General features: G+C 40.8%; 1 protein-coding gene across 1 annotated transcript in view; it reads right to left on the reverse strand.

The window, feature by feature from the left end:
- LOC126203738 (DNA replication ATP-dependent helicase/nuclease DNA2-like) overlaps positions 1-26,898 on the reverse strand; it is a 156,442-nt gene that overhangs the window by 15,192 nt on the left and 114,352 nt on the right. Inside the window, exons 13-16 of the mRNA XM_049938106.1 lie at positions 18,545-18,696; positions 17,785-18,029; positions 14,733-14,926; positions 3,687-3,873 (exon numbers count right to left, since the gene is read on the reverse strand). Of these exons, the coding sequence (XP_049794063.1) occupies positions 3,687-3,873; positions 14,733-14,926; positions 17,785-18,029; positions 18,545-18,696 (778 nt within the window). The remainder of the gene's footprint in view (positions 1-3,686; positions 3,874-14,732; positions 14,927-17,784; positions 18,030-18,544; positions 18,697-26,898) is intronic.

The following is a 26,898-nucleotide window of genomic DNA, read 5'->3' on the forward strand; positions in this document are numbered from 1 at the left end:
CCCTTTCCAAAGGCCTTATCTTCTGTCTCACTTCCAAATTTAATCATGCTTGACCTGTTAAACACCTTCTCTCCTCCTACCAGGCCCCACAGTGGGAATACTTTTTTGCCGCCAACCCTACCAATCAGACTCAACACAAAACCAATATTGAACTCTGCCTGACTCAGTTCACTCCTCCATCCAACCGAGATCCATTCCCCCTGCCCACAAATCACCCCCTGTTAGCATTCCAGAACTTCTTAACCTTGAACCTTGCCTCACCATCATTTCCCAAATCACTCAACATGCATGCTAACCTTACATCTGCAGAAATAACTGCAACCCATCACCTAAAAACTGATCCGACCTTCAGATCCTACCTGCTGACATATGCTTCACCACTGTTTTTTTGAACTGAAAGCATTATCTGGCGGAAGGACAGTCTAATGTGTCAGATTCGTCAACCTACAAATCCTGACTCGGTGACATAATTCCACACATCCAAAGGCTCTCTAGTCTCTCCTCAAATCCTTAAGCCCATTCCAGAACCTCTTTCCTGTTTTTGCCTCTCTCCTCATTTCTACATTTCCACCTTCTACATGCTTCCTGAAGTCCATAAACCCAACTATCCAGGATGCCCTATTGTGGCTGGTTACTGTGCCCCCACTGAAAGAATCGCTGCTCTCGTAGACCAACATCTTCAGCATATTAGTTGCAACCTACCCTCCTACATAAAAGACAGTTAATGTTCCTCTACCACACGGTGCTCTGCTCACGAATATTGACAGCTCCTCCCTTTTTATTAACATCCCTAATGTTCATGACTTTTGCTGCTATTGAACACTATTCTTCCCAGCTCCATTCTGGCCAACATGGCCAACTATATTCTCACCCACAACTACTTCACCTTTGAAGGCATCACCTACAAACAAATCCATGGTATGACACTGTGCACCTGCAAGACACCATCCTATGCCAACCTATTCATGGATCATCTAGAGGAATACTTCCTCACCACCAAGGATATCAACCTCTTGCCTGGTTCAGATTCACTGATGACATCTTAATGATCTGGACCGAGGGTGAGGATACCCTATCCACATTCTTCCACAATCTCAACACTTTCTCCCCCATTTGCTGCACCTGGTCCTCCTCAATCCAACAAGCCACCATCCTTGATGTTGACCTCTACCTGAAAGATGGCTACATCAGTACCTCTGTCCATATCAAACCTACAAACCAAAAGCAGTACAGTACAGTACCTCCAGTTTTACAGCTGTCATTCATTCAATGCCGAGAAGTCCCTTCCATACAGCCTAGCCACCCTTGGCCGTCACTGTAGTGACAAGCAGTCCTCCACAAAATACACAAAGGTTCTTACCGAGGCTTTCGCAGACCATATCTACCCTCCCAACCATATACAGAAACATATTTCTCTTACCTACAAGACTCTCACTGTCTGGCCACAAAGAAACATTTGCCTAATGACTGGCACAACTGAATCACATTCTCTGCCAGTGTTTTGACAATCTCTTGTCATGTCCTGAAATGAGGAACCTACACAATATCCTTGTCCACCCCTACCCCACCTCTGCTCCCAACCCCTTATCCCCCTGCCTCATGGCTCAAATCCCTGTGACTCATCTAGATGCAAGACCTGTCGCATACATCCTCTCACCAACACCACCTCCAATCCAAGCACATGCATCACTTATCCTGTCAAAGGCAGGGGTACCTGTGAAAGCAGTACTGTGATCTACAAGCTAAACTGAGATCACTGTGCTGCATTCGACATGGGTGCGCCGGTGTGACAATCAACCAGCTAGCTCTCTGCATGAGTGGCCACCGACAAACTACAGCCAAGAAACAGCTGGACCAGTTCCTACTCCAGCACTACAAGCCTTTTATTCCACCAACACACCTACAGTTTTTTTACTTCTCCTGCAGTATCACCAATGGCCACACCATAGCACACAGCGTTTTGGGGCCAGGAATCATATGGCGTTCAGCTCACAGGCAATAGGTGGCAGCACCACCGCTGCTTAACAGCGCAGGCATGACCACCACTAGGCCACTTCTATGGCAACCCCAGCAATGCCACCTGGCATACATACAGAATTTAGCAACCTACCGACTACAAGCCAATCACGCTATGCCATCCCATGCCACTGCAGGCTCACCGGTAGCCTGTGTACTCCTGCAGGCCCGGGCTAGTTAAAAACAAATGCACCTCCGCGGATGGCACTGAGACATCAGACTGCAGTCTCCAGAAGTGTTTGGACTCACTGCTTGTAACTACACACACATACAGACTTGAAGTGACAGTGTTGTACAACTGTGTCAAGGACTCAGTGTACAGTTCCGTCTGACAGTATGTGTATTCAGATCTTGTGTGAACTTCAGTTGAGAGATTAAACTTGTTTTTCCACTTATGCCTCCAGTCTTCATTGTTCCACACTTCCTGGATACAGCATCTCTCTCCCTTCCTGCTCACCATCCATCCTCCCGACTGCACCTAGCTGCCCTACCCTCACCTCACTACATTCCTGTGTAGTCCCACAAGCAGCATTTTACCATCCTCCCCCATTCCCTGATATCCCTCCACCTCTGCATCACAGTCTCCTAATCACCCGCATTGCTTTTCCCATCATTCACAGTTGTTCACAGTCTGGCCTCAGTGGCCAGAGGCAGTAGTCACTGTGTGTGTGTGTGTGTGTGTGTGTGTGTGTGTGTGTGTGTGTGTGTTTTGTCCATTTCAGAAGACAGCCTTTTGGCTGAACGCTTTCTTGTTCAGTAGTCATTTTCTTGTTCCTGTCTGCGACTCACATCTCTACTATATGGTGAATAGCTATATCATTTTCAAAATACTGAACAAGTCAAATGGTTATGGTGATAAATTTTCTACCTAGTGACTAAAGCATAGAGGGACCTCGGCCTACACTGACACTGCTTTTGGTACAGTTTCTAAATCACCAGCTGCTTCTGCATTCTCTCTCCTTTGATGGCCCATGTGTTACTTTCAGTCCCATAACAATTCCAGATTTCTTGCAATAAGATAAGTAAGGATCATAGTGAATAGAAGTAAATCAAACAAAACTCAAGTGTAAAATTTTTTGCAGGGAGAACTTCATGTATCAGATCAAGAACTTCTCTGCTTATCTCACCAATGCAATTTTGGATACTGCGTATTGCATGAAGTGTGTGTGTGTGTGTGTGTGTGTGTGTGTGTGTGTGTGTGTGTGTGTGTGTGAGTATATAGGGGAAGTACATTAGCGGAGCTGTCATATGTCCTCAGGTTGTTCATGTGGAAAGGTTTCCAACGTAATTATGGCCACACGACAGGAATTGTTTCAAATTTTAAAGGTGCATTTGTGTTTAATATATCTTAAAGAGTAGCACATGCAAAAAAGAGAGGTAATATATGTGAAAGCTTAACTTTTCTTGTGGCTACACTATAACTCTTCCTATTTGTTCGACTAATGGAAACTTGGTGCACCTACTCAAGGGTTAATTATAAATAAAACCAATTAAGTAATGAAGTTCAACATTATCAGTTGGACCCTCAAATGATTTTTGAGTCTGTTTATCAAATCAGGATACATAAACTAATAAGATCTTTAACGCAATATTGGTCATGTATTATGAGGATCATTATTTGCCAGTAACCATTTTCATGGTCCACTTATTTAAAAATGTTAAGTCCAAACCTGTATATTCTCAACACGCAGAGTTGCATTTGCAATATCCGCATTTGCACAGCGTAACCGACCACCATATGCCAAGTGATTGGCAAGTTTTACAATGGCACGATTCATACGATATTGCAAGTCAAGTATTACTGTTGCTCCCAGTCCATCCAGTCGAGTAAACAGACTTTCATCAAGACCGAGCTGCCTGCACAGTAAACAGAACAAACACGACAAAATTAAGGGTGTCATTAACAAAATGTATATCATACATAAACACAAGGTATGTATGAATTTAATAATTATACATCCAATGCTAACAAACAGATCTTGCATACTGTATAAACCCGCTAAGTCCCTGCCAACAACTTTGACCTTCATCACTTCAATCACACGACATAATAACCCCAAGAGTCACAGCAAAAATCAAAGTATATACGTCTGTTGTCAAAATATACAAATAAAAAAGGTAAAGTAAATCAGAAATACAAGCCAAATGTGACAGGTTGAACATAATCATGCTACATGTATATATTACCTTCAATTAGATACTCCAAGCAAGTAACTACACACAATGTACGAGGGCAGTTCAATAAGTAATTCAACACATTTTTTTTCTGAAACAGGAGTTGTTTTATTCAGCATTGAAATACACCAGGTTATTCCCCAATCTTTTAGCTACACAACACTATTTTTCAACGTAATCTCCATTCAATGCTACGGCCTTACACTACCTTGAAATGAGGGCCTGTATGCCTGCACGGTACCATTCCACTGGTCAATGTCGGAGCCAACGTCGTACTGCATCAATAACTTCTTCATCATCCGCGTAGTGCGTCCCACGGATTGCGTCCTTCATTGGGCCAAACACATGGAAATCCGACGGTGCGAGATCGGGGCTGTAGGGTGCATGAGGAAGAACAGTCCACTGAAGTTTTGTGAGCTCCTCTCGGGTGCGAAGACTTGTGTGAGGTCTTGCGTTGTCATGAAGAAGGAGAAGTTCGTTCTGATTTTTGTGCCTACGAACACGCTGAAGTCGTTTCTTCAATTTCTGAAGAGTAGCACAATACACTTCAGAGTTGATCGTTTGACCATGGGGAAGGACATCGAACAGAATAACCCCTTCAGCGTCCCAGAAGACTGTAACCATGACTTTACCGGCTGAGGGTATGGCTTTAAACTTTTTCTTGGTAGGGGAGTGGGTGTGGCGCCACTCCATTGATTGCCGTTTTGTTTCAGGTTCGAAGTGATGAACCCATGTTTCATCGCCTGTAACAATCTTTGACAAGAAATTGTCACCCTCAGCCACATGACGAGCAAGCAATTCCGCACAGATGGTTCTCCTTTGCTCTTTATGGTGTTCGGTTAGACAACGAGGGACTCAGCGGGAACAAATCTTTGAATATCCCAACTGGTGAACAATTGTGACAGCACTACCAACAGAGATGTCAAGTTGAGCACTGAGTTGTTTGATGGTGATCCGTCGATCATCTCGAACGAGTGTGTTCGCACGCTCCGCCATTGCAGGAGTCACAGCTGTGCACGGCCGGCCCGCACGCGGGAGATCAGACAGTCTTGCTTGACCTTGCAGCGATGATGACACACGCTTTGCCCAATGACTCACCGTGCTTTTGTCCACTGCCAGATCACCGTAGACATTCTGCAAGCGCCTATGAATATCTGAGATGCCCTGGTTTTCCGCCAAAAGAAACTCGATCACTGCCCGTTGTTTGCAACGCACATCCGTTACAGACGCCATTTTAACAGCTCCGTACAGCGCTGCCACCTGTCGGAAGTCAATGAAACTATACGAGACGAAGCGGGAATGTTTGAAAATATTCCACAAGAAATTTCCGGTTTTTTCAACCAAAATTGGCCGAGAAAAAAAAATGTGTTGCATTACTTATTGAACTGCCCTCGTATGTCATATACATAAACTTCTTGCTGATGCTAAGAGCAAGAGCATGGTAAGAGATGCAAATTGTCTAGACTCAAGTTGATTAGCCATTTCAGTGCCATGTGGAACTATGTCATTCTAAAACAATACTGGTATCATTCAGAACATTTCCAAAAGTCAGGGCAAATCAAGTAATTTTCCATTGTCTGGAGGTCGAATCTGTGTTACTTGACAACCTGTATATCTGTACACACAGTGGTGCAGGACTTTTAATGATGTCTACAATGTCTCTTCTTCCTCCTCCTCCGAGAGTGTTCTCGAAGAAGGCCTAACTTTCCATGTGATGAACGTTACCTCTCATGACATTAAGCACTCTTGCTATCATTGTGTGTTGTTTGTTAAAATACTCATACTTTATTCATATAATAATGAAAGGGCAACCACCCACCCAAAACAGACCAAAGCACTGAGCACAGAGACATATAACAGGAAACAGCTTCCTCACAAGTTTTCGAGCTATTGCTCTTTTTCTGGCAAAAGGACACAAAATTACATAGACACTCAAACATGCACTTCCATGGCAGAAACTGAATGGCCGTGGGGGTGTATGTGTGGTTGTATGTGTGGACATGTGTTCTTTCCCTTAAAAAAAGAGCAACAACTTGAAAACTAGTGTGAATACTGTTCCCTGCTATGGCTGTCTGTGCTCCACGTATCAGGCCGCTTTAGGTGAATGGTTGACTCTCCCTTATTTTGCGTATTGCTCCATCCAAGAATATCTATTTTGCTATACATATTTTATTCATTTATTTTTCAGGTTCTGAGGGACTGTGCAAACCACTGCAACTTGGCCATGGAACAAGTCACTATGTATTTTATAGTTTCTGACTACAATATTTACAAATGAAAAAATTAATATAATATCAAAAGACTGTGAGAGAGCATATGAGTCACTAACACATTACACAGAAAATTCTCAGTTACTGTGAGGGCCTCCCATACAGAATACAAGGGGTGTGCCAAAGGAAACCTTTCAATTTTGATTTGGATACTTGGGATTCAGCACTTAATTTTTTCAGTTCTGCTGAATAGTGCAGACCTTTCCGTATAATGTTTACAGAACTGTTATGCAAGTACATATTATTTTTCTATCTATTGCTCATGGAATGAATGTTGCAATTTCTTCTGAATGAGTCAATACTGCCAGCAACAAATCCAATGATAGAATGTGTTTACAGTGATGACAGAACTAGAATTCTGAGACACCACACATGAAGTTTGCAACTGGATGTGTCAGATCAGTCAAACAGCCCTTTGCTGAGCTAAGAATAAGTGCACATAGTTCCTCCAACATATAAAACCATGAGATAAGAGAGTGAAAGTAAGCAAAGTAAACAAGCTTTCATGTTTCATTTTCCGACACGGTGGAGAGTATTCAATTTCTGCATCAGATCTTGAATGTGATCCTTCTAAGAAAAGCTTCCATCTACCCTCAGGCCTAAGAATTTAAAATGATCAGCTTCAGTGACTAACTGATAAGCTTGGGACAATATAATTCTGTTTTTATGAGAGTTTCGAGTCAGAAACTGTATGCATTGCATTTTGGTGTAGTTAAATGTCAATCTGTTCATGAAAAATATGTACTGATATTACTGACATCCTTATTATATAATAACTGGAATTCCTGGATGGAACAAAACACAAACAGCCTGCAAAATGTGAGTCATTGCCTTTACTTGACTAACTTTTATTAGCTACATCATTTATATAACATTCTATGTCCTTCACAGTAACACTTATGTCATCTGGAAAGAGAAAAAAAAATTGAGTGATCAGTTGTGCTTAGTGGCAGATCAATGATACATATCAAGAAATGCCATGGACCTAGAACAGAGGCCAGTGGCAGGCTCACTTTATATAACCCCAGTCAGATTCGAATCTCCTCCCTCTTTGTTGATACTGGAGAAGTGCCTCATGCTTCCTACTTGCCAGATATCAAGTGAATTATTGCTGAGTTTTTCCTTAGTCCCACTATGTTTCCACTTGCACTGAAATATTGCATGGTTCACAAAACCATTTTTTTTCCAAACTGTCCTCACCCTACCATTTATCCCCAATAACACACAAAAGAGTAAATTGCATTTTCTGTAGATACTCCTTTCCTGAGGCCAAATTGTAAGTCTTGCAGCAAATTGTTTGTACTGAAATGTGTCATTACTCTAATATATACTGCTTGCCCACACACTTTTGAAAACACTGCCTACATCTTTTTCCCTTCTTGTAAAGTGGTTTCACTAATGAGTATTTCAATCTGGCAGGAAACTATGACACCTAAAAGAAAAACTGAGCACACTTAGAAGAAAGCTGATCACACCTAAACGACACATTATACTACTGACTGAATAAAGAACTAAGTATTGTGCAGCTGTCTTCATAACCCTACTTGAAATTTCATCATATCTATGGAAGTCTTTACTCTTTTATGATGTTATTCAGTGAAAGCCCACTTTTACACTTTTCAAGGGACTCCAAAAAGATGGTTCAAAATGTAGGAAATTAAGTTTTAAGCTTTGAAAGTTATGTATAGGCTACTCCCTTGCATCTTCACACTTTATGTAAGTGCACATAATAGGCATCAAAATACTCTTGTCAGGGACTTGTTTATTATCTAATAAAAGCCACTGATGAAATGGGAACAGATAACTGGGAAGCAGAAATGTTTGACTCAATTTCGTACGTCATTATTGATGTTTTTGGAATGCCTGCAGCTTCATTCATTATTTAAATAAAGAAACACTGCATCAATTACATATTTTTTCATGCTTAGCACAGTGTGTTTCGAGAATATTTTCTTGATAGCAAGTACAAATATTTACATAAGTATTTTGTGTGGTGTTTGCATATGTGTTGTTCTGCATCTCTTTAACTGTAGTCATCTTTTTAGGTTATCTGGTACTGTGCTTCCGCAGCTATGTAGAAAACCACACACATGCAAACTACCACACATATTGTTTTTTTTGTGTAACACCACAAAAAATATGTACATAAATATTGCACTTACCAATGAGAATAAATCCTTGAAACACATTTTGCTGAGCATGAGAATATACATAATTCGTGCTGTGTTTAAACAAAAATCGTTTGAGTAATGCAAACTGAATGAAGGTGTCAACTAGCACTACAAGCAGCCAAAAGAAGAAACATGCTAAATATGGTTCGACAGAGGTGCGACGACGATTACAACAATCACAAAACTGCACATGCGCTGCAGACACAGTTTGGAAAAGGTTGTGATTGGTCATGGTATCTTTATTTGTACGAACGTAGTTACTCCTATCAGCCACCACATAGAGTACAGTTTGGCAGTGGTGGGAGATACGGCACGAAGTGTTCCAACTTTCACATGTCTACCAGTTTAAATCCACTAAGTAGAAAACTTTGGTGTCAAGAAACTTAACCTCATAATGTTTGTAAACACCACTTGATGGCCAACATCATGCCAGCATCATTTTATGTCAGTTTTTTTTCCATGAGCACTTTTTCATTAAGCACAATTAGCAGGAAAATTTTTAATATGTTGACACAAAATCAGGTGCGAATTAACATTGTGGACACAGGAAATTTGATAAGAGCAATAAAAATGTCGTAAACAGCTGAAAAACGTTAATTCTGGGAGCATAAAAGTAGGGTTATACTGTAATTGATACAGTTTCCTTGTAGACACACATTATACACCCTATGCTATCTGGCCAGCCATTGTGGCTGAGCGGTTCTAGGCGTTTCAGTCTGGAACTGCGCGACCGCTACGGTCGCAGGTTCAAATCCTGCCTCAGGCATGGATGTGTGTGATGTCCTTAGGTTAGTTAGGTTTAAGTAGGTCTAAGTTCTAGGGGACTGATGACCTCAGATGTTAAGTCCCATAGTGCTCAGAGCCATTTGAACTTATCTAAAAAAAAATTGATTCAACTTGCTGACAAGTGCTTTTTAAATATTTTGTTTAACAACTTTGGTGTACCACTTACAGCTTCAGAATCACAAAAAGATGTGTACAATGTTGGGCATCCACATTCTGCCCAGATACCTGTTTCACATGATATAGTTTGAATTTTGTTGAGAGAGCTTTCTGTGCTCTTGGTGTAATGCATTGTTTTAGCCTATCTGATGACATTATTCTTCACTCTGCATTGTTGTCAGTAGTGAAAGACTGTTAATGGGCTCTCACTAACCTTCATATTATTATAAAGCCCCCGTTTCCCCTTACATAATATTCTAAACCCATCAGTTATCTAAATCTGTTGCTTCTTAGTACTGCTTGTCTGTCTGTAATTTTTTAACTGTACACAGCTATCAAAGAGCATAATAAAGACATGAACAAATGTGTTAAATTTCTCATTATCGTGATTTCCCCTTCAAAATCGTCTTTTAAGTGGACTCTTATCTCTCTATCTTTTGTTCATTACTTTGGGATTTGATTCTGTCTTGATTCCCTTTAGTGGCTAATACCTGTGAAATATGATCTGAAAGCCAGTTATTAATTTTTATCACATTGCAACTTTTAACTAGGAAACAAAAATAATCAATTTTTGGAAATATAATGTATTGGAGAGAGAGAAAAATCTACTCACAAAGCAGTAGCAGGAGAACACATATATAAAGGTATTTAAGCCTGCAAGGTTTCAGAGGCAGTGGCTCCTCCTCCTGGCAGAAGGACTGAAGGGAAAGGAAGAGGAGTGAAGGAAAAGGACTGGTTAAGTTTAGGAAAAGTGATAAGTTTGGAAAAGTTGCCCAGAACCCTGGGTCAGGGGTATTTACCGGATTGTATGAGAAGAAAAACGAATTTTGGGGATACATTGGAAAAGATTTGAAAACCTGAGAGCTTAAAGGTGGAAGATAGAGTAATATGCAACGAAGAGATTATTCTCAAAACATTGCACACGAGCTAATAAGGGCAAAAAGCTAAGTGCATTGTATGTAATACAGGCAGGAGGGGGTAGTGGAAAAATATCAGAAAATGAAAGATGTAGAAAACTAAAAGGACCTGAAGAAAGGAATAATTACAGGGAAGAAATGCTAAGACAAAGAAATTAATGTAGATTAAGGACAGGCTGGTGGTGAAAACCAAGGAAATGTGGTTAGCATCAATTACCACCTATCAAATTCTGAAAAACTTGTGTCTGGGGGAAGAATCCAGATGACACATCTGGTAAAACAGGCACCAAGGTTATGACTGTCATGTTGTAGAGGACACTCTGCAACAAGATACGGTGTGTTGTCAGCATGCACCCTCTACCTATGCACATTCATCCTAAATGATAACTTTGTGGTGGTCATGCCAATATGAAAGGCTGAGCAGTGTTTACAAAATAGCTGGTACACGGTGTGTGTCATTTCACAGGTGGCTCTACCTTCGATAGTACATGTTTTGCCAGTTACAGGGCTGGTGTAGCTGATGCTAGGAGGATGCATAGGGTAAGTCTTTACGGCATGGACATAGGTAGAGAGATTGGTGCAGAAGGAGCATTGAGTCTGACAAGAGTCTTTCCTTCTTATACCGTCAATTAAGTCTCCCCTGACCCAGGGTTCTGGCCAACTTTTATGAAATCTACTCCTTTTTCTAAGCCTTAACAGTCCATTTCCTTCACCCCTCTTCCTTCTGCTTTAACCCTTCTGCTGGGGGAAGGAACCATAGGCTCTGAAAGCTTGCAGACTTAAATACCTTTAAATGTGTGTTCTCTTCCAGCTGCTTGGTGAGTAAATAGCTTACCTATCCAAGAACAATATACGAAGATATTTTCTATGGTTGTGTTGTGTTCCCATGAAAAATAGTTGGGAAAAATACTGTCTTTAACAGGTTGTAAAATTCAATTACGTCCATTAATTTTTTTTTCTCTTGAGAATTAGCCATGAAGTTTATATCAAAGGCTCTCACAAAATCAACTTCATGTCTTAAGAACCAAGTGTACCACAACATCAGCATTGCCACAGCTAATGAAATGTTTGTTGAAGAAGTCAACATAGGGTGAATAATTTTTTAAACGAAGATTTCACTATTAAGGTGAGCAAGGAACTTTGACAAAAAACTTTCATTTCCAGTAACCATTAATTTTTGACAAGATGGCTCGAACAAAAACTACAGTAAAAACTTTTCAGAAAAATTAACAGATTGCTAGGATTTTGTATTGAAGAGCTTATCCTTTGAGTGCCAGAATGCCAGAGTGCCAGAATGGAACATAATCTGACCGACACTTAAGCAGTAACTAAGCATATCCTAAATTTCACACTGACAGTTTCACAAAAGCTACATGGAGAAAAAAAATCCCAACTTTCCAACAGTCATTAGCCCAAACATCCAATGTATTCATTGCAAATAACATCTATCTCATGGGAGTGTTTGGTTGCCATGCACATCCACATTTCATCAATGCGATGCCAATATTCAATATTTAAAAAAAAAAGAATTTACTTTCTGAACATGCTATCATTTTTTAGGGCAATTTTTTCTCATCAAAAATACAGGGTGAAAAGTATTTAGACCGACAAACTCTGGGAGGTTGTAGGAGACATCAAAACAAATATTTTTCCCTAGTGTCATTTTGTCCTATGAGGAGTACTTAAACTGGTAGAGGAAGATTTCTCTGGCGGCAAATTAATTAAACCAACAAACACTTTTCCATTTTTTTTATGACCAAGAGACAACACATTAAAACAACCCAATTTCAATTACAGTAGATTTTCAAAAATGCCTACATTGACATGTAAACAAAGGTTACACCGTCGGATCATGTTCTGTCTGACGCGGGCAAAAACCCCAGGAGTATCCTGAATTGTTGCTGCTGCTGCAGCTGCTGCTATCCGGGCAACCAGATCCTCTTTTGATGCAGCAGGAGTTGCGTAAACAAGGTTGCGCATCTCTCCCCACACAAGAAAGTCCAGAGGGGACATCTGGGGATCGAGCAGGCCATGGTACAGGACCACCTCTGCCAATCCATGTTTCTGGGAACCGTCGGTCCAGAAATCGTCGCACACGACGATTGAAATGTGCCAGCGCCCCGTCATGCTGGAATCACATGTGTTGTCTTGTAGGGAGTGGGAGGTCTTCCAGCAATTCTGGCAATTCTCTGGCGAGAAAATTGTAATAGTGCCTGCCATTTAATGGCCTAGGTAGCAGATACGGCCCAATTAAACAGTCCCCAACAACACTGACCCACACATTAACGAAGAACCACACTTGATGAGCATTAGTAACTGTGGCATATGACTTATCCTCACTCCAAACATGCGAATTGTGCATGTTGAAGACTCCATCATGCCTGAACGTTGTTTCATCGGTAAACAACACAGAGGCTGGAAATTTAGGATGCATTTCACACTGTTCCAGGTACCACTGCAAAAACTGTGCTCTGGGTGGATAATCAACTGGTTCCAGGTTGTGGACACGCTCTAAGTGAAATGGACATAACAATTGCTCTCTAAGGACTGTTCTTACATTCGTCTGATTCATCTCCATGTTACGTGCAATTGCTCGAGTGCTGATTGAAGGATCCCGCTCCACATGCTGCAAGACAGCTTCCTCAAATTGCAGCGTTCTTACCGTGCTATGGCGTCCCTGTCCAGGTAATCTGCTAAATGACCCGGTCTCACGCAGATGTTGGTACTCAGCAGCAAAGGTCGTATGATGCAGTATATGGCGATTAGGATAGTTTTGTTGATAAACCCACTGTGCAGCTTGTCCATTGTGGTGTGCTACGTAGCATGCACCAACCGTACCAATGTACTCACTCCAGGTGTATCGCTCCATTAGTAAACAGAGACAATGAACTAATACACTGGTGGACAGCAGTTGCCTACAACTGAAGAGTGTAATACGCCCTCTAACAACTGAAGATCGTAATATGGCCTCTAACGACTGAAGAGAGTAACATGGCCTCCACTGGTTTAAATAATCCTCATAGGAAAAAATGACATTAGGGAAAAATATTTGTTTTGATGTCCCCTACAACGTCCCAGAGTTTGTCGGTTTAAATACTTTTCACCCTGTAGATATTTAAGTTCTGCCATCACTAAATACAAACGAAGAAGACTTTTTTTTTTACTTAAAAAATTAATGTGTGACTATTTTTTGACCTAGGAGTGTGTGCTTACACTGTAACAAGTTCCATCAAACTCAATCAACTCATTGACAGCGGTCAAGTACTTAACCAACGTTTACAGACTTGCGTGGGTACAACTGGGTTCTACAACTGAAGAGAGACATATTTAGTAGGCATACACATTGCAGCGCCAGTCTTGTTTATCTTCTGTTTACCATCTAAGACATATTCCAATGGAGTGCACGAATACATCTGTAGTGAACTGCTGAACTACAGCTCTGTTGACTGATTCTGATAAAATTTGTCGCTGCCATAAAAGTCACACGGACTGCGATGATTATCGTGAAGTATCAGAATAATTTTTTTTTTTATCTTTACTTTTACTACTGAATCTATTTTTGCTGTTCTCTATGCTCTTCTCAAGAAAGTTCAGCCATATGAGATTTCGCTTGACACTTACATGTAATGCCTGTAAATAAATTTCCCTTATGACATGTTAGACCTGTTACCACCAGCTCCCCATTGTATTCCACTGGTATAATTTTTCTCAGTCCTTTACTCTTTCCATTGAATAACAGCCCATTTCTGTTTGCAAATTCCTTTAGTTGCACTACCATTTTACAAATCACTGTTTATCCAAATAGAGTACCATTACAAGAAAACAATTTCTCACTATTCTGGACAAAGAAAAATCCAGCCATCTTATACATAATACTGATTACTGTTTTGACACTACTATACTGAAGAGTTAACACAAAAATAACTTGTATTTCCCTGACAGAGGAGGCTGGAGGAGGGGACGGTATACATGTTTGTAGTGGTGAATCACATTCAAAAATGAATATATACCATCAGAGGAAATGCCCTTACCGCTCTCAAGAAGAAGAAAACAACTACACATCAATTATTTTTAAGATTCCACACAGAGTGCTACGTACAAGTATAATCATTATGTTCTACATTAACAAAGTGTTCAAAAGACAGTCATGATTGCTTATCAGATGCAATCTATTTCATTTTAACAAGATATTTAAAAAATCCTGCCTTTTTATTTATATTAATATATGTAATTTGTATTACCTAGCCTTCAAAGAAGTCACAACTGGTGGCAGCTGCTGTGGATCACCAACAAGAATGAACCGTTCACAGAGAAGTAATGGCCTCATCACCATTACCTGCAGGGTCTGAGTGCTCTCATCAACTAAGCACACAGAAAATCGCCGGCCTGTCAGCAAAGGGCTATTTGTACCCAAGCACGTTGATCCAACAATTAGCTGTTCAGGACAAGATGATAATAAGCATGAATAAAAGATAACATTACATTACATATGTAGACAAACTTCCAAATCTCTCACCTTGTTTCAGATGACAATAAAATTTGATTTAATATGCAATAGCAAAATGGTAACACAGTTACAGCTGCCTACAACTGCAATAATTAATTATAACAACATACTATTTCTTTCTCTTAATTGAGAACATTTGTAACTAAGAAAGTAACTTTTATTGAGTAACGTGTTAATAAATGTGAAGCTCAATCTCAGATTGGGCAACAGAGAAGGAAATCTGAATATTACTTTCAAAAGAACTATCCCAGCATTCACATCAAGAAATTTAAATAAAAGCTGGACGGCTTTAAAATGGTCGAAATGTCAAACTGAAAATTCAGTAAGAATGATGGAATAACTTTACCCACGAGCTTTTGTCACTAAGAATGGGCACCAAGGCTGATGTTCATAAGAGTGTCAAATAGTTAATCACTAAAGCTGAACTTGGTTTTTTTGGTGGTCTCCATAAATTGTTCAAAGTAAAATCTTTGAATGGTTCCTTCCATGAGGTCAAAACAAATCTCTTCCCTCACCTTTGTCTAGTAGAAGTGACATTTCACAATTAGAAGATGATCAGATATACAGTGATTACAAACATTTTAAATTATAGGGACTGAAGAAGATGAAAAACTTTGATGGAAGCACTGGGGGGAAGCACTGGGGTCAGGATTTTCAGCAGAAACTTAAAGGAGCTGTCTTCACAAAGTTGGTCATTGTTTCTGACCCTGAAATGAAAAAAATTTTTTACATTGCTTATTTTGATTCTTTTATATCCTAAGGTGCCACATTTTGCTCCACTTGTGTGTATAAACATAAAACATTCTTTGTTCAAAAAAGGATGATTAAGAAAAATCTGCAACGTCAGTTTTTCAACTTTGTGAAGAGTGTCTCTGAATTATTATCGTGTCATGCACAGGAACAAGATAAGAGACGTAAAAAAGAGAGAGGTGGTGGTGGTGGTGGTGGTGGTGGTTGTGGTGGTTGTAGTAGTAGTAGTAGTAGTAGTAGTAGTAGTAGTAGGAGGAGGAGGAGGAGGGGGAGAATAAATACAGGGTGTCCATAAGTAAAATTCCAGTTTCGAACTACTGTAGAGAGAGAACGACTGCTTAGAATGACATCAAATTTGAACAGCATATTATTGATGCAGGGGGAAAAGTCATAGGGGAAACAAGTTTAGGAAAATTTTACCAGTAGATGGTGTCTTAACATAAATTGGGTCGGCTACAAATGACTGATTAACTGTAATTCGATGACTATGGTTCAAGTTGCACATTACACCATCTGTACTTTTCAGTGTGCTTCAATACACAGCTTGGGAAGTCAGTAGTTGTGGCACTGTTAGTCAGGTAAGACCATCCACTGCGGCAAGGTACCACATTGGAAGGGAAAAATCTGTTTTTAATTGTCCTGAGCCTGCAAGCTGCATAAACAGCAAAATGACGATCAGTTTCTAGTTGTCATGAGACTAGCACAAGACATGTTCAATATGCTGTCCCCCATTTTCTGCCACAAGTTGAAACTGAGAAACAACATGTTCCACAAGAGATCAGAATGTCTCAGGGATCATGTTGAGAATGTGTTGCGCAGCACATTTCTTCGATTCAGCAATATTCATAACAGGAACACTGAACACTTTCCAATAACGCCACAGCCAGTAGTTCCACAGATTAAATCAGGTGATCTGGATGGCCGAGCTGTAGGGAAATGATGACATAATTCTATCATTTCAGAAAAACCTTTGCAGCGGCCGTGTCACTGGCTGTGCAATGTGCAGAGGAGCACCATATTGCATAAAAATGGTTCTACCCATAGATCCACAATGTTGAAAGGTTGGAAATTTGTTGGTGTGCAAAAGACTCTCACAGCATTTATCAATGATAGTACAGGTAACAGGACCTGCAGAACTCATCTCTTTGATAAAATATGGCCCTAAGATAAACAATGCCGTCAACCAACACGACATGGTCACCTATGCAGAATTAAGTAGTAATAATTAATGTGCATACAGGTTTTCTATTGCACATATTCTGCAATCCCACATATTGACATGTACTTTGATATGGAAATGGGCTTTGCCTGTGCACAGAATGTTCCATGGCCCTTCATTGTCCACTTCCATGTAAGCAAGAAATTCCAGAGCAAACATCTGTCTTGTTCACAGCCCAGCAAGAAGCATCTCCTGAACATGAGTGATTGCACACCATTGCTCGACCCCTCAGCAATGCTGTGGCCCCATCTTCAACTGATATTAGATCAACTGCTTTCCCCCCTCTGCCATATTGCACTTCAAAAGAACCTGTCTTTTCGAAATTTGTAATAACTTTCTACAGACATTCGTCCAATGTCTTTTTTCATACTCTTTACTGTCCAGGACTTCTGCAGGGCTACTTGTGCATTGTCACTATCCTTGTAAAAGAACTTTACCAGCAGCATGCTATTGTTCACTCAGTCACACCTGGGTGTCTTGGATGCAAACTGAGAAACAGTTGTGTGCCACGCAACTGCTGAAGTGCCTTATTCTGACATTTAGATTACTATCTATTGGTCAAATTTTTATTTTTTTATTTTTTTCTTCCATGACATTTCCCCCAGCATCAGTAACATGCTGTTCAAATTAAGGACACACTGTATGTGAGGAAAAAGCTTTTTCTTTTCTCCTCCTTTTTTTTTAATAACTTTGATTTGATCTCCATTTCTTTTAAGATTACTTGTCTTTTGTGTTACTTATAAAACTTCTCTATGTTTAGCATTATTAAACAACCATAGCTCTGCACAGCACATTCACAATATCATACTTAACTGACCCTGGAATTGAGTCTCCTAGTAAGTTCTTCAGGTGTCTTACAACCCTTAGTGAGCTCTGCTTCTGAAAAACAACGGAGTTCAGGATGGATGCGTTGTTCAGAACCCAGCCGCAGAATAGGCAAATTGTGTTTCTTCAGACGAAGCAGCAAGTTGTCAACAGCTGAATGAGTGTTGCTTGTAATCAGCACTGAAGCACCACGCCCCACAAGGACGCGTACTAGAGATGCTAACATCTCAGTCTTTCCTGTGAAAGAAGAGCCTTTTCTTTATCAAAATAATAACAAACTTAACATAATCATAAGCCAACTAAGGGCAGGGGAAAGGTGATTACGTCCAACATGTTAACTGCTGCTGTTCTATGTTCCATGAGTGGGTGTTGTGGCCATAGCTAAAATTTGTAATTTACAGTTTTGTGACAAGAAAAAAGTCGTGAACTCTATCAAGCATTTCTCTCTGAAAGGTAACAAGTTTCTTTTCATTGTAGGGAGTGGGGCTGTAGGAAGTGTGCAACCAATTTAACAATTTGATAGGAAGTTTTATTGTATACACACACATTTTTGAGCCTCGAAAGAGTCTAAAGGCTAAACAAATATAATTATTACTACAATTATAAAAATACTGTTGAAGCTGCAGACAGTTTGTTGCTCTGAATGGTGATTCAAGCTTCCCATGCATTTATTTACATTACAATAAATAAAGTGCAATGTATAACAACAACTAAAAACAATAATTGTTACAAACTCACTAGCCAGAACTAACCTGTGCCTGGCATTCCACAAATAAGCAAGTAATTCCTGGAAGCGACTGATTTGTGAATTGCATTCAGTTGGGCACTGTTGAGGTGCTGCGTAATCATCTTTTCTGAACCGCTCAAGCGTGCAATTTCTTCAGACGAAAATTCTGGCTTCACCCTGATAAATACATTCTGAATTTTTAAAATGAAAAAATTAATATCTATCATTCTCAGAAAAAGACTGCAAGAAATTATAACAGTTTCTATCTAATTGCTTTTACTTTCATTGTTGCAGGTGGTGTATGATGAAAAATTACTTACATCTCAGCATCATATAACCAATATCAACAAATGGTACTGCTATTTGCTACGTCACATGGGCAGTGCCAATCAGTTGTCTATTTTGATGTACTGTCAAATGTTACAGTTTATGAGAAGGACATTGAAAATGTTCCCTAGCAACAAAAAGGTCAGCATAAAGTAGCAGATGGTAGGAAGCCGCCCCCCCCCCCCCCCTCCCGTACCATTCTTCTCAAGAAAATGATACTGAAAGAAAAACTGCCTTTATGACTGATCTTTAGATACCAAGGAGAGGGTTGGATGACAAATTATCTTATGCTAAAAAGGTTGAAGGGTGTTTTGAACATAATATCTGGCTGTATTTTTAACAGAAGGAAAATGTTGCTGCTAGATTTTTTTTCAGGGACTTCACTTCCTTGAAGTAAAGGATCTGATCACAAAGTACACCACAGACCTGGTAATAAATCCTGGTGGCATGACCTCACAAACTCAAATTATGGATGATGATGAGAATAGATCTTTAAAGGCTCGGCTTTCTGAAGAGACCATGCCCTCACTTCAGTTGGGGTAGCAGAGAGGGGGAAAGAAGAAAAAAAAAAAAAACACTCACTTCAATATCCATGCAGTATTAGTGGATTCTTATTGTCTGGGGCAGAATGTCAAGCAAATCTATTACGAAAGGACTCAACTAGTGCTGCGCATCCAATAATACGAATGACTCAGAAGAGGGCATATTATGGGTGGATTTTCAGGAAGGAAGAACTGCCATTAGGTTTACAAACAAAGATAATAATACCAGTGGTGGTGGTGATGGTGAATCAAAACAGTGATACCACGGATGACTAGCTTGGATAATAATCAGGAAAGGAAGGGAAGATAAAAATAATGTATACCATCTCTCTTTGTTTATTTCAGTTATACTTTTATTATAAAAATGTAGGCAATCAATTAACAGCTTATTAAGTTGATAATAATTACAAAATTAACATTTATAGGCAGGTATTTCACAGAATACATGAGAAACAATATTTTCTGAAGCAGTTGCATCAGAAAATAACAAAATTAATAAATAAAAAGGAAAGTCATCTTATATTCATGTTTGTCTTATATTCAGGTAAATATGGTACATCTTCCTTCCACTGCTCTTATTTATTGATAACTCTACAATACCGAACCTTCAGCTGTGGAATTAAGACAACAGTTATCACAACCTTGGATACAGGGTCTACTATATGCCACTTAAATGGGCAGAGCGAGCGAGCGACGGAAGGAGGGAGGGAGGGAGGGAGGGAGGGAGGGAGGGAGGGAGGGAGGGAGGGAGGGAGGGTGTGTGTGTGTGTGTGTGTGTGTGTGTGTGTGTGTGTGTGTGTGTGTGTGTGTGTGTGTGTGTGTGTGTGGGATGGAGGGTGGGTGGGTGGGTGGGTGGGTGGGTGGGTGGGTGGGATGGAGGGTGGGTGGGATGGAGGGTGGGTGGGATGGAGGGTGGGTGGGATGGAGGGTGGGTGGGTGGGTGGGATGGAGGGTGGGTGGGTGGGTGGGGTGGAGGGTGGGAGGGTGGGTGGGAGACTCACCACACCACACCGGTGTTACTTATGTTTCAATGTTTGACTATTTGAAGAACATTATGTCTTATATTTTAATGTATGACTTCAGCGACTCAGCTCTTAAATCACTGTACATCTTTGACGATATGTTCCTCATGTAATTACCTTACCTTCTGATGAAGTCACCCTTAGAGGTGACGAAACCTGGTCAAGGTACATAGAAAACCTATGCAACCGGTTGGCAGATTTTTACATATTTTTCAAATTTGTCATTTGTGAAATTCAGTGGAACTGGTAATACTGTGTGAGAGGATGTAAGTAGCCCATGTGGTATGTAGCAAGCACTGGATACTCATAAGTTATGCTATACAGCATGCTCAGCTACTGAGTCTTAGCATTCAGGGTGGAGATAAACAATCCGATCATAAGGTCAAAGCATGGTAGGGGATGCTGTATGGAGCCAAATTTTCTGGATAAATATAGGTAAAAATGCAACACTGTGGAGCTATCACGATAAAACAGCAGCTGATCAGCAACGAGCATGTGGAAGTGTGTTCATTTAAATTAACTTGGCTCAGATAGTACCTTTTACATTTATGAACAAAGTTTCTAATTAAACAAACTGATGATTAGGGTTTCAGTTGAACTGTCAAAGCTAAGAGAAATTCCTACCTATGACCACTTACATTAGCTACAAATGTTGAGTATTATTACTGAGTAAAGCTTGGCTATTAAATCGGACACTAAAAGAACCACAATGCCATTTATTTGTTAAGATAAAAAGTTGAACTGCAGAAACAGTGCTGCAGTGAAGTCCATATGTGATACTGCAAGGCTTAGTGTTATAATAATGAATTGTAATTGCTACATGTGTCAATATTTGCTACTGTACAGAGATTATGAATTAATTTTCATTTCTACAAGTAAAGTTGCAGGCAGACACAATTGAAAGACAGTTACGTAAGGCTTTTGGCCATAGCCTTCATCAGCAAGACACACGCGCACGCGCGCGCACACACACACACACACACACACACACACACACACACACACACACACACAAGGAAACACATCTTGCGCACACATGTCTGCCAGTTCCAGTACCTTAAGCCGAAATGCAACTATCACGTGGGATGCAAGCAGCTATCTGGAGGGGGTGGGGAAGGGGAAGGAATAATAGTGTGTGGGAGGGGGGTCAGATATGAGAATGGGGAGAAGATGAAAGGACAGGGGGGACATAAACTGTTGCGTGAAGGGGACAGTATGTTACTGTTGGCTGAACCCAGGCATCAGTGCAGTTCAGAAAAGCTGGTGGTGGAGGGAAGGATCCAGATGGGTAAAGTAGTGAAGCAGCCATTGAAATGAAGTTTGTTATGTTCAGCTGTATTTTGTGCCACAGGGTGATCTACTTTGTTCTTGGCCACAGTTCGGCAATGGCTGTTCATCCTGGTGGACAGCTGGTTGGTAGTTTTTCTTTTTTTGAGTGATCAGTTTTCTGACTGGTTTCATGCAGGCCACTACAAATTCCCCTCCTGTGCCAGCCTCTTCATCTCAGAGTAGCACTTGCAACCTACGTCCTCAATTATTTGCTGGATGTAGCCCATTCTCTGCATTTCTCCACAGTTTTTGCCCTCTACAGCTCCCTCTAGTACCATGGAAGTCATTCCCTGATGTCTAAACAGATGTCCTATCATCCTGTCCCTTCTCCTTGTAAGTGTTTTCCACATATTCCTTTCCTCTCCGTTTCTGTGCAGAGGCTCCTCATTCCATACCTTACCAGTCCACCTAATTTTCAGCATTCATCAGTAGCACCAAATTTCAAATGTTTCGATTCTCTTCTGTCCTGGTTTCCCAATAGCCCATGTTTTGCTGCCATAAAATGCTGTGCCCCAATTGTACATTATCAGAAATTTCTTCCTCAAATTAAGGCCTACCTTTGATACTAATAGCCTTCTCTTGGCCAGGAATGCCCTTTTTGCTGGTACTAGTCTGCTTTTGATGTCCTCCTTGCTCCATCCGTCGTTGGTTATTTTGCCGATTAGGTAGCAGAATTCACTAGCTTCATCGATTTCAGGGCCATCAATCCTGATGTTAAGTTTCTTGCTGTTCTCATTTCTGCTACTTCTGAACACTTTCATTTTTCTTCAGTTTACTCTCAATCCATATTCGGCACTCATCAGACTGTTCATTCCATTCAGCAGATCATGTAATTCTTCTCACTTTCACTCAGGATAGCAATGAATATTACCATTGATATACTGTCACTTCGAATTTTAATTCTACTCCTGAACCTTTCTTTTATTTCCATCATTGATCCTTCCATGAACAGACTGAATAGTGGGGGGGCAAAAGACTACATCCCTGTCTTACACCCTTTGTAAACCAAGCACCTCGTTCTCGGTCATCCAGTCTCATTATTCCCATTTGGTTCTTGTTCATATTGTATATTTCCTGTGCCTTCCTGTAGCCAACTCCTATTTTTCCCAGAATTTCGAACATCTTGCACCATTTTACACTGTCAAATGCTTTTTCCAGGTCAACATATTCAATAAACATGTCTTGATTTTTCTTTAGTCTTGCTTCCATTATCAGCTGCAATGTCACGATTGATCCTCTGGTGCCTTTTCCTTTCCTTTAGCCAAACTGATCATCATATAACACATCCTCAATTTTCTTTTCCATCCCCCTGTATATTATTCTGTCAGCAGCTAGGATACTTAAGCTGTTAAGCTGGCTGTGTGATAATTCTCGCACTTGTCAGTTCTTGCAGTTTCGGAATTGTGTAGATAATACTTTTCCAAAAGTCAGATGGTACATCTTCAGACTCGTACACTCCACACACCAACACGAATAATCATTTTGTTTCCACTTCCCCCAATGATTTTAGGAATTCTGATGGAATGTTACCTGTTCTTCTGCCTTATTTAATCTTAAGACCCCCAAATCTGATTCTAGTATTGGATCCTCCCTCTCTTCTAAATCGACTCCTGTTTCTTCTTCTCTCACATCACACAAATCTTTCCCCTCATACTAGTCTTCAATGTGCTCTTTCCACCTATTTGCTCTCTCCGCTGCATTTAATAGTGGAATTCCTATTGCACTCTTAATGTTACCACTCTTGCTTTTAATTTCAGTGAAGGTTGTTTTGACTCTCCTATATGCTGAATCAGTCCTCCCAACAATCATTTCTTTTTCTGTTTCTTCCCATTTTTCATGCAGCCATTTCGTCTTAGCTTCCCTGCACGTTCCATTTCTGTTCAACTGTACTGCCTACTGAGCTATTCCTTATTGCTGTGTCTATAGGCTTAGAGAACTTCAAGCGCATCCCATCATTCCGTAGTTCTTCTATATGCCATTCTTTGTGTATTAATTCTTCATGATTAGTTTCTTGAACTTCAGCCTACTCTTCATCGCTACTGCACTGAGATGTGAGTCTTTGTCTGCTCCTGGGTATGCCTTAACTATACAGTATCTGATTTCGGAATCTCTGTCTGACCATGATGTAATCTAACTGAAATATTCTCATATTGCCCAGCCTTTTCCAAGTATACCTCCTCTTCTTACAGTTCTTGAATAGAGCATTTGCTGTTACTAGGTGAAATTTCTTACAGAACTCAATTAGTCTTTCTCCTCTCCCATTCCTTCTCAAAAGCTCATATTCTCCTGTAATCTTTCCTTCTACCGCTTCCCCTACAACTGCCTCCCAGTCTCCCACGACTATTAGATTTTCATCTCCCTTTGCATATTGCATTACCCTTTCAATATCCTCATATTCTCCCCCCTCCCCCCCCCCCCCATTCTCTCTCTCCCTCCGCCCCCCATCTTCAGCTTGCGATGTTGGCATGTATACCTGAACTATCATCGATGTTCGTTTGCTGTCAATTTTGATTAGAACAACCCTATCACTGAACTGTTGACAGTAAGACACTCTCTGTCCTACTTTCCTATTCAAAAAGAATCCTGCTCCCATGATACCATTTTCTGCTGCTATTAATATTACACTGTCCGCCCCTGGTAGCTGAGTGGTCAGTACGACAGAATGTCATACCTAACGGCACGGGTTCGATTCCTGGCTGGGTCGGAGATTTTCTCCACTCAGGGACTGGGTGTTGTGTTGTCCTTATCATCATTATTTCATCCCCATCAACACGCAAGTCGCGGAAGTGGCGTCAACTTAAAAGACTTGCACCAGGCGAACAGTCTACCCGACGGGATGCCCTATCCACATGGCATTTCCATTTCCAATATTACCCTATACTCATCTGACCAGAAATCCTTGTCTTCTTTCCATTCCATTTCACTGACCACTACTATACTTAGACTGAACCTTTTCATTCCACTTCTCAGATTTTCTAGCTTCCTTATCACGTCTAAGCTTCTGACATTCCACACCCCTACTCACAGAACATTATTCTTTCATTGGTTATGCAATCTTTTTTCCATGGTCACCCCCTCCCCCTTCCCCCTTCCCTTTGGAGTCCCTTCCCAGAGATCCAAATGGTGGACTATTCTGTAATCTTTAGCCAATGGAGAGATCATCATGACACTTTTTTCAATTACAGGCCACATGGCCTGTGGATATACATTATCTGTCTTCAATGTAGTCATTTCCATTGCCTTCTGCATCCTCATGCTGTTGACCATTGCCTACTGTTCCGCCTTTAAGGGGCAGTTTCCGACCCCAAAGACAAAAGAGTGCCCTGAACCTCTGTCCGCTCCCGTACCCTCTTTGACAAGTTTATTGGCAGAATGAGGGTGACTTCTTATGCTGGAAGTCTTCGGCTACTAATGCTGTTTATTAGTCAAAATTTAAGTGGTGGCAGGTTTAGAACCCAGAAGCAATGACGTTTTGACTACTAGTCAAAGATGCTATCCCTAGGCCACAGGTGCGCAACTTCGTAGTCATACCAAAATAAAAAGCTATGCAATGACTGCAGCAGAGCTGGTAAATGACAAGGCTGCTTTCACAGGTGGCCTGGCCCCTCGTGGGGTAGGATTGACTTGTTACAGGATTAGAATAGGAAGTGTTGGGTGGGTCTTCCACATGGATATGATATTTGTGGCAAGGGATTGGGATTGGCACAGGGGTGGACTATGATATTGTGGAGATTAGGTAGGCGATCGAACACAGCTTTAGGGGTGGTGGGAAGTATCTCGGGTACGATGTCACTCATTTCTGGGCAAGATGTTAGATTGGGGGTATGAGGAGAAATGACATAGTTCTGTTTGCAGATTAGGTTTGGGGAATAACGCCTATCTATGAAGGCCTTTGTGATACCTTCAGCACTCTTCTCTATAGCATTACTATTCTCATTGTCCATTCTTTCTCTTATTTCCTGTGTTTATTTACTGCCTTCCACACTGCAGTTAGTTCCGAGTCACACTGTATCAACGATCATTCACACACAATGCACACTTTGTGACCACAAGGATTTTTGTGCAGCACCTGATGCCACAGATTCTTTCCTCCGACAGTTATATTTATGCCTACTGATACCAATCCATCCTGAAATAATTTGGCATTTTATATTCACACCTGCCCCGTGCACGAAATTTTGATCCTTGACTTAACCCATCACCCCTCCTCCTCTTTTTGCTCATTGCAGCGCGCGCGCGCCACAAACACAAACACAAACACACACACACACGTTTCTGTACATTTTTAACATATTTGTGCATGTTTTTACATGCTTTCATGTGGTTTTACACATTATTACATATCTGTGTGTGTTTCTGCTTGTCTTTAAGTATTTTTTTACACTTCTTTTCACTTATCCAGCTCTTCTCACAACCATCAACACCTATTTTGCCAATTTCTGCCTCATTCCAGTTTCCTTTGCACCAGTCCTGTCACAATGGATCCCTCCTCCATTTTTCTGCACCAGTTCAGAAAAGTATTCCTTCCCTGGCTAAAACCCAGTTCCATGTATTGTTTCTCAAATGCTGCCTACACCATGGAATTTCCATGAACAACCTAAACATGAAGATTCTTTTCTATGGATCCCTCCCCTCCTTTCAGAATGACATACACCTTTTCACATTCTATCAATTCCTGGTCCTCACAAACCTGGTGCTGCAAAATCATATCTCCATAGCACAGGTATCCCAGAACCATCCCTGCTCCCTCCACAGTGTACAACTGCTGTGCAATCCCTTTCCACACATCACATCTCTGAAATTTAATCCCTTGTTTTCCAGCACCTGGAGGAGCATTCCAGACACGACTCCATAAATTATCCAACCTGCTGACATGCTACTGCTGCCTCGGGGCACCACAATCCAACCACTGTTGTACCCACAGTGTTCCTCCTTGTCCAACCATCATAGTAGCTAAACCCTGCCTAGCTGACCTTTCCAACTTGCCAGAGCCCCCAAAACTCCCTACCATCTCTAAAAAATCCAGAGATAAAACATTCCTATAACACTCCCTATCCAAAAGCCTCACCTTTAGCCCCACAGCAAAATTTAACCATTCTTCACTTATCAAAGACCTTCTGTCTTCCTCCCGATCCCTGCAATGGAAACACTTCTTTGCC

Source organism: Schistocerca nitens, chromosome 9 (assembly GCF_023898315.1).
Source record: "Schistocerca nitens isolate TAMUIC-IGC-003100 chromosome 9, iqSchNite1.1, whole genome shotgun sequence".
NCBI lineage: Eukaryota > Metazoa > Arthropoda > Insecta > Orthoptera > Acrididae > Schistocerca > Schistocerca nitens.